At 31.2% G+C, this 8,952-nt stretch overlaps 1 protein-coding gene and 1 long non-coding RNA gene across 3 annotated transcripts; both read right to left on the reverse strand.

The window, feature by feature from the left end:
* Nucleotides 1-1,642: 1,642 nt before the first annotated feature.
* Nucleotides 1,643-3,816, reverse strand: LOC132724873 (uncharacterized). 2 transcript variants are annotated; one of them, XM_060709830.1, is made up of 4 exons: nt 3,550-3,816; nt 2,975-3,157; nt 2,730-2,763; nt 1,643-2,155 (listed from the first exon to the last, which is right to left on the reverse strand). In XM_060709830.1, exons 1-4 carry the CDS (start codon nt 3,758-3,760, stop codon nt 2,002-2,004), a joined length of 582 nt encoding a protein of 193 aa, XP_060565813.1. In that variant the 5' UTR covers nt 3,761-3,816; the 3' UTR covers nt 1,643-2,001. The 2 variants fall into 2 exon arrangements, 1 of the variants encoding a protein (XP_060565813.1); XR_009624971.1 differs by lacking the exon at nt 3,550-3,816 and adding an exon at nt 3,430-3,492 and having other exon boundaries at nt 1,649-2,155.
* A 219-nt stretch (nt 3,817-4,035) lies between these two features.
* Nucleotides 4,036-7,454, reverse strand: LOC132724905 (uncharacterized). The gene is made up of 3 exons (XR_009624976.1): nt 7,347-7,454; nt 4,950-5,276; nt 4,036-4,330 (listed from the first exon to the last, which is right to left on the reverse strand). It is a non-coding gene; the product is annotated as an uncharacterized LOC132724905 (long non-coding RNA).
* Between the last annotated feature and the right edge of the window lie 1,498 nt (nt 7,455-8,952).

Here is an 8,952-nt window from a genome sequence, read left to right on the forward strand (position 1 = left end):
TATTACATTTCTTTGACTTAACAATGACATATTTCAAAGCATTTGTTTACACAAGTTTTCGTTACACAGTGTGATAAACAGTCTAGAATGGAAATTAAAGAAAACTAAATTATTCATACGTTCAGGGTCAACGACATTTTCAATTCCCATTTTTAACGTCAATTAAAATACACCTCAAGAGAAAATAAAAGTTCATTACACACCCACACAAACACGACAATCTTTTATTTTGTACTAATTTTACGTCAATCAAATTTATTCAAAGACATTTGATTTAACTTATCACGTACCATGGGTATGACAGGAGAAGTTGCATAAACAAGCTTTAAGATTATTTAACAAAATCAAATTAGGTAGGTGAAGGACAAAGGAAAACAGTCGTAAACTAAATCATAAAAAAAGCAAATTAGTTTCTCTTGCATGTTTAGCCTAAGAATAGAAAAGAATGTTTACCATGATACTTTAGCAACATCTGCACTATTCATTTTTTCTTAATTGCAAACGTTGATTTTGGATTGCAATTTTGAACAAATGCTCCTGATGACAAAAGTACATAAAGGTCTTATACAAAGTTTGATATCATGTAAGATAACATTATTTGAACGCATACCAAAATGATGTGTATTTGAGTAGTTCATTCGAAGCTCAATGACTTAAAACCAATACTGTCTTCACTCTCTTCAAAACTGCTTTGTTCAATAATGTTTGTTGATCACCCAAACATTGATGAACTGATGTAAACCTATATATTTTGAAAAAAATACTTTATTTTATCTGAGTATCGAGTAATATCTAAAAATTCGTTATATTATAACAAGGAAAATATGTTTTATTATATATTTAATATGATTATTTAAAGTATAAACCACTCTGTATCTGAAAGTGATGTCAATAAAATGAGAATAATACATTTCCCTTATAGTGCCGCATACATGTTTGTAATGAGATTCTAGAAATAAATCAGATAAACGATCATTCAAGCTTTGATATACATGTATACATCAAAATTCAGTGCCATAATTAGAAAAGAAATGTAACTTAAACCGGGGCACAATGATTCAACAACATGTAATATATATCAATCTATATAGCTAATGAAATTAAAAAGGTTATGTTGCGATAAAGACTGTTTTCTACAAGAATAATATGAACACACATGTGGTACTTGGAACTTCAAGCAAACAAATGTTGCAAGAAGTATCTTTAAAAAAGATACTTGGTCGAAGTAAACAAACATTTTGTTTTTTTGTTTGATTGGTTTTTCCGTCACACCGACACAGTGTAGGTCATTTGGCGACGTTCCAGCTTTACTGGTGGAGTAAGACCTCAGGTGCCCTTCCTTGCATCTTTTTCAGGCATGAACGGGCACCGAGATCTGTACGCAAGCTGGATAGCTTCATCACATGAAAGAATCCAAAGTCCCTGTCGGGATTCGAACCCACAGCGGAGAGGGGCAAGTGGTTTGCAGTAAACGATATAAATTACTCGGCCACGGACAATCCAAACCAACCTTTACTAATTACTTATTTCATAGTTCTGTATACATTGTACATAAACAAATGTCAGCTTAACGTTTGCTTGATAATGTTCTCAGCTGCTGAAGGAATTTTTATCAACTTAGTATTGAATTATTTAATATAATCTAAACAGATTTTCAAATTATAATACTCGTGGTATGGTCATAAGATTATTTGTTCTTTACCACTTTAAGATTTTTCAACAAGTTACTAAAAAACACTTTAGCCTATAGTTATAAGATTACGTGTCGAGGTTGGTCATTACCAGTGAATGGTTTTAGCAAATAATAATCAAATGCTAATGATTACAAATATGAGGTATCGAATTGTACCTTAAGATTTCCTAAAACGAATAAATTTCCCGTTTGTTCACATCTTAAAACAATAGTAGAAATAGCTGTCTCATTCCAAAAGCATCAGAGTATCATTTAAACATCATCTCTATTTATGCATGAGAGAATGAAACATTCATCTTGTTTGTATTTTAATCTTTTTTAATTGCGTCATACAAATTGTCTCTCTTTTCACGAGAAAAGTCATCCAGAGCTGTATATTGTGTCTTGCTTGAGTCGTCTTCACCAAAACCTTGTCCTTGTATGTCCTGGTCATTTGTTGTGTACGCCACATTGGCATAGTGTCTATAGAAAGAAAGTAAAATATGCTCTAAAATACAATTTCTATAAACCATACTATACACATGCCATAAACTTAACGAACAGGTTCTGAGATACTTTAACGTCAATGGTAGATTCAATTTTAATCATAGATAATTTGTCAGGTTATATGGAACTATATAAACGGTTGTTTATATATAACGCCTTGGATTATATTGCAAATAACCGTTTATATAGGCAATATAACATATCAAGAATCTTCATAACAATTTATGATACTGCAAACTTTCTTTATTAGAGAACAAATTAAAATTACTTTATATATCGACTGCTGTCATTTATATTGATAATATTATCCTATGAAAAATGACGTTACAAACGTACAGTATTATTAAAATTGAAATTAAAGCATTACATTCATTGATGTCAGTTCTGTATACATTGTAATCAACTATTTGTCAAGAGGCGGACATTATTACGAAATACAGAATTTTATCATTTACGATTTAAATTAAGGAAGTGTTTTTTCTAGAAGTAATGCGATTGTTTATTTATGAGGATATCGATACATTGACATCTATATAACGTGTATACGTACTGTTGTTGAGTTGAGCCGACCACACTGTCTTTGTCTGAAATTAAAATAAACCAAACTAATCAGAAAATTCATATTACGTGTTATTGTTCTTTTTGCCTGTAAGCATACCATTTTTATATAATCTTACAATGTACAAGAAAAGGATAATAAACATGCAATCATTGTAAATATATTATAATGCAAAAATATTCCTTCCAAGCATGTTACTATAAATGTGTAATGTAAAATATAATGAACATGTGCACCTTTCTTTGTAACTGTTGTTCTTCTTTTCTTATTGATTGAGACATTTCGTTTCCATATTATAGTAATTGATGCAGCATAAGTTGTTACAATAACAGTGAGACCTCCACAGACTATAGCAATCGCCACTATACTACCACAATCACATTCTTCTTGGCTGACTTCCGAACTAATATTATGTAAATCTAAAAAGATAAAAACAAAACGATTATTCAACTTTGTATAAAAGATAACATTGTTAATGAACTTTTAATAGGTTTGAAAACAAAATCTGACATTTCTGAGAAAACAATGTATGAAAAGATAACTACAATATTTGTCTGTAATAAAAAAACCCCAAAAAACAGCATATTAAACATATTTCTAACAAAACGTTTCTAACAAATATCAAATGATGTTATACAAAACAAATGTATGTTTAAAACTTATTTATTCATACACTTTTTCAGATACTTACCTTGTCTTACAAGGAAAATATATTGGTTATAAGAACCAATGCTGTTCTCGACAGACACACGGTCTGACATTGTTTATTACCCAAAACAAAGAGTAAAGTAACTCTGAATATTACTCGTACCTTTTATATTGACACTGACAATAACATCAGCAGATTTGGAATACCAGGAGTCGGTATTTTCAGCTTTGCATTGGTAATCTCCTATCATATACTTGTCGACTGATTCAATATATAATGTATCGTCAGTAGAATTTATTACTTTCCCACTTGTAACATTCATCCATGTATAGCGACACCCAGGATAACAGTCCGCTGTACATTCTATTGACATTATCTCCCCTTCAGTGAAAACATATGGTGATGTTACGTTAACACTGACTAAATCCGGACCATCTTGTTATGAAATATTCAAGCAAAGATTATTAAGTTATTGTTAGTCTTAATTGATATTTAATTAACAAGTATATAATAAAGGTGAAAAATATATGGAAAAATAAAGACATCCATTTTATTTGTAAAAATGCGCTTAATTTATTCACGTTTTACTCGCAAATAATATGACTGGTTTATTCTTTGTTAAATTAGTGTGAGAAAACTTACAATGAAAATAGTTCACTGCTGTTTGATGTGTATCCATCAGTGTCATCTTCTGTAGCTGAACATGAAAACTGTTGATTTGCATCTTCCTTCAAAATGTTTGATACAATTAGTTTATCCTTACTAGGCGTGTATGAGTATTTCGTACTAGCCGGGTTATCTATGTTGTTAACTCTCCATGAGTATTTCAAACTGAGGCTGTGGTTGTTGGGTATAGTAGTTGATGTGCTACTACATGTTAATATTGCACCTTTTCCTACATATGTTGTTTTATTCCCTGACAGTGTTGGCCTCCTTGGGAAACCTGCAATGATAAAAATTTAATAAAACAGTTTTCCAAAACTATTATTACAACCTCTGACAACTGTGTCAGAAAATATTTTATTTGCCTCACATGTCTAGAACGTTGTTATCTTAGTAACGGGCAGGTGCTTGCAATTTGGTTTCTTAGAAAAGTCGTGATCTTTTCTGATGGATTTTGAAGCTTCATGTTATTAAATTAAAGTTCATAACCTAAGAGCTCGTGCGGAATGCCTGGCTCTTTAAACTTGGTTGAAGACCGAAATGTTTTGTGAATTGAAAATAAGTCTATCCATCGTCATAAATAGTGACTTGCAGAAAATGGAGGTACATGCATGTTTGAATACATACCTACCTTTATACCAAGAAGTACACATTCTAGCAACTGCGTAAGAATAAATGATATATTTCGCAAATAAGCGGATTGTTGTGTTTTTGGATCGCCTATCTGCTACAAACTAGGCTTTTAAGTGATAAGTTTTTAGTTTACTTAAAAAGAATGTTTGCGACATGCAGAAACAAATAAAGAGAAACTGTATTTCTGTGTGTATGAAAAGATAATCTGATAATTGCACTTTCATACATATTTTAAATGTCAAAAGACTTGTGACTCTTACACTTACCTAACATGTATAAACAGTTGCAATTTGGAGTAAATCCAGCACTAATCAATATATAAACGCCTGTATCATTCTGTTGAATATTAGGTAGTGTAACAACTACATTACCATCTGTATCACCAGTTGTATTGAGACCTCGTTATACATCAGTTGTAGGACTCCTGTCTGGATAGTATATTATTCTAGCCTTAGCACTACCGTCAAAAAACCTGACCTCAAACATTCTTGGTGAAATCAGATTTGTTAGGTCAGCAGAGAATTGAAGGACAGCATCAGTGTTGACACGACTGTATACTTTCCTTATTGGTGATAAACATGTCCATGCCTTGACTGAAACAATAAAAAGTTATATATTTACATACATAAAATAATTTCCTTAATTCAGTTAATATAATTAATTATTCTATTGATCTTAATATGGCATTATGCCCATATTTTCATAGTCAATTTGAGCTGAATTGACTTAAAATTTCAAAAGATTGACTGTCAAAATGATCTTTGACCAACAGTTGATATTGGAAAATGCTTATGATGAAATTGTAAATCTGCCTAAAATTTAAAAAGACTGCCCCACTCTTTTTATAAACTAAGCGATATACGTAAATTCTAACGGACATTTAAAGAAATTTCATTCGGATCTGTGTGTTATTCATTGTTTATGCGAACATAATTATTTAATTAAAAGGGATAATGGCAAAATGAAAACATATTTTGATCTTCATCCGTTCACTCACTATATACCCTTGGATGGGCATAATGTCACTTTAACACACTTTGTTTTTACCGAAAACCACCTATTATAAAAAAGCATCAAAGATGAGTTTCTGAAAAAAACATGAATCAAAGCTATAGTTTAGCATTTAAATGTTAAAAAGGTGTACCTAAGACTTGTATACATTGGCAACTCATATACAATCAAACTCTTAAAATATAGGAAAAGACAATTTTGTAAGCAAATTTTGACTGCAATTCAAGGTAACCCTTACTTTACATCAGCTTTGATATCAGCTTAGATATTTTAAGGCAAACATTCTTACAAAGTTAATTAATGAATGCATGAATATTCAATTTAAATTATGTCGTCCACAATCTTACGGTGGACAGCAAACCGACGGACGACATTTTGTGTTCAGTGGAGCTAAACTTACCAATAATTATCAATTTTTATCAATGAGAGGAAATTCGATGATTCAAGTCACGAAAAAAAAAAACTTATAAAATTAAAATTGCAAACTTGCATATTAAATAGATGGTCTAAAAAATATTCTACAATCAGATATTAATATAATTATATACTTACTTTATTCAGTTATTAAAATACAACATTGTGAAAAAAAAATTGCAAAAATATATTATAGCTAAGGTAACTATGATATAAGATAGGATCATTTGAAATCCAGACAAATTAAAATGTTTTTAAAACAATATCGCTTTGAAAACAAAATATGCTGTTTTAAAGTCAACTATGTTGCTGTTTATACATGCATATCCTTTTCATATCAAGAAGCTGACACGTATGTGTATACAATTCAAGAGGAGTACACACATTTGTCGATGTTTATGAATGACATAAATTTGTTGATGTTGTTGTTTGTTTGTTTGTTTTATGCCGGGTGGATTACTTGTGCGAGTGTAGTATTTCATGTACATGTAGTTTTTCTCTGTAAACAATGTCAAAAGAAAGGTAACATGCTTCTCTGTCTGTGAGATAAACTCTTTTGTCATTTAATCAATATTTTTGCCGATCATTACCCATTTGATAAACACGATCAACATACAAACCATTATATCGGAACTATTATTCTTATACAATTAAGGAATTAAGGAACAACACTGTTACTTTAGAAACGCCGAGTGTAACTAACAAAAGAATGTACGACAAAAGAATGCTCTTCAGAAAATAGATATTTTTCCTCTGAACAATTAACATAGGTTTTAAAGGAACATCAAATTTCTAAGTTTGTTCTATCAATGCATAATATTGGCTCAAAGTGTAGAATATGTGAAAAATTGTATATTTAAACTTTCAAGAGACGTTTGAAGATTATGAAGGTTTTCTTTTATTGGGAAATTTGTTGCATCCAGTTACAAAGAAGTTTCATAAAGGCTTCGTTTTCAAGTACGAGTAGTATATTGATGAAGGTAACATTATTATATATATCTAATATTACATCTTTTACTTTATCGTTCATGGAGGTATTGCATTTTTTTAAATAGCGATATGTACATTATTTACAATTTAGATATTTTATATTGATTTTAAAGGTTTCGTTTACACATGTTTGCTAATTGTCCAAGGCAACAATAGTATTCACTGGTTAAAAATAGTTTGTAAACTTTAAACTGTATTCTATATTATCTCAAATATCATCAAATTACACAATGCAACAAAAGACATACCTGCTATAACCACACAAAATATAACAAAAATACTGAAATTCATTTCACATTCCGTTTAACATTTACTGCTTGAATGTGACGAGGAAGTTTTAATATTATGTTAAATTGAAAATGTGCATTAAAATGCTTAACAAGTGCTACTTTAAATAAGTGAACTATTTCCTGACACACTTGCATTTGACCCTATAGTCGGTAAATTCAGTAAACGTTACGATCTTCTTGTAAACATATATGAATGTATATTACATGTTCTGAAATTGTCTTAATCATGAGTCCCTCTGCGCACTCGGCAAAAGCCTTTCACTTCATGAATATATGTTCAAATCCTGGACCAGATAAGTTTATTTCTTTTTTTTTATGATTTAAAAATTTCTATTCTCTTAAAACGAGTGCAAACCGTTTTTCTTTGGGTGTGTATATACTATCTATGTAATATTTTAATAAATGCATAAATAGCGTGTATGTGCTTAAGAATATACAATTGCATAATGTCCAAAGAAACCCGTTGAAAAATATGCGTTCTAGATAAAAACTTGCGATTATCTGTATGTGTGGGTATTTATGGAAATGTCTAGATAAAACAAAACGTACACCTTTATCAACATACTTGCAGAAATCTTTGATAATAGCAGGAGAACTATGATAAGATACAGAAAATAATCAAGAGAAAGAGGGGAGCTGACGTCACAACATCGCCCTTCATGCCGCGGCCAGTAAAAATCAGTGGACATTTTCGACTTATCTGTGATAAGAAACAAGGTGCACGAATTTTACGATGTTCGGCGCCAGTTCCCAAAAGAAATCCTGTATCCTGGCAGTCGGGAACTTCTCAGGAGAACACGCGTAATGGGCTACAGATGAAAGAAGACGGCTGACAACAGAACAATCTTACAGAAAAGCCTAATGTTGTGGCACAGAGGATGGCGTTTTATGAGAGGAAAACGACACTTAGAAGACAGAGGCTTCCATTATAAATATATTGATGAATCGTGGCGAGACACTTCCTACACATGCAAGACGTGTTGGCAAGGCCTGCAAGAAACAGATTTGTACCAGGAACCTGACTTCTATACAAAGCATCTTCATTTTCCGGCGACTGCTACTCTGAGATGAACGGTGAGACCTTTTAAAAATGATTACGGGATAATTTTTTATCAAACCTTCTTCCACTCTGTGCTATCGTGATTGATAATGCCAGCTATCACTCGGTACAGTCTGACAGATGCCACCACAGTTCTCAAAGGGAAATTACATTAAGGTACATATAGTTCAATTTTTTCATGAGGGAAATCGTTTTTTTCATGGATGCATGTATGTCAATGGTCATCTGTTTTTTAAAAAAAAACAGAATTTACTTAACAGTATGAAATATTCTAAATGTCATTTTAGATTTAAAGAGAGATACATTAGCAATAGAAGTTTAAACAGTAGTTATTTTAATAGGAAGTTAATAAATGAGAAAGTTTTATCGATATTAAATCCCTGGAGTTGCAACTCTGATTTAAACACCGGAAGCCAGCCACTTACAAACCGGAAAAACATAAGTAAACTTATAATCTAAAAATAAATTTAAAATACATGTGTGTCTACACTACACCATCAAGAA

The sequence above is a fragment of the Ruditapes philippinarum genome, unplaced genomic scaffold (assembly GCF_026571515.1).
Source record: "Ruditapes philippinarum isolate M1 unplaced genomic scaffold, ASM2657151v2 ctg713_1_1_1_1, whole genome shotgun sequence".
NCBI classification, from domain to species: domain Eukaryota; kingdom Metazoa; phylum Mollusca; class Bivalvia; order Venerida; family Veneridae; genus Ruditapes; species Ruditapes philippinarum.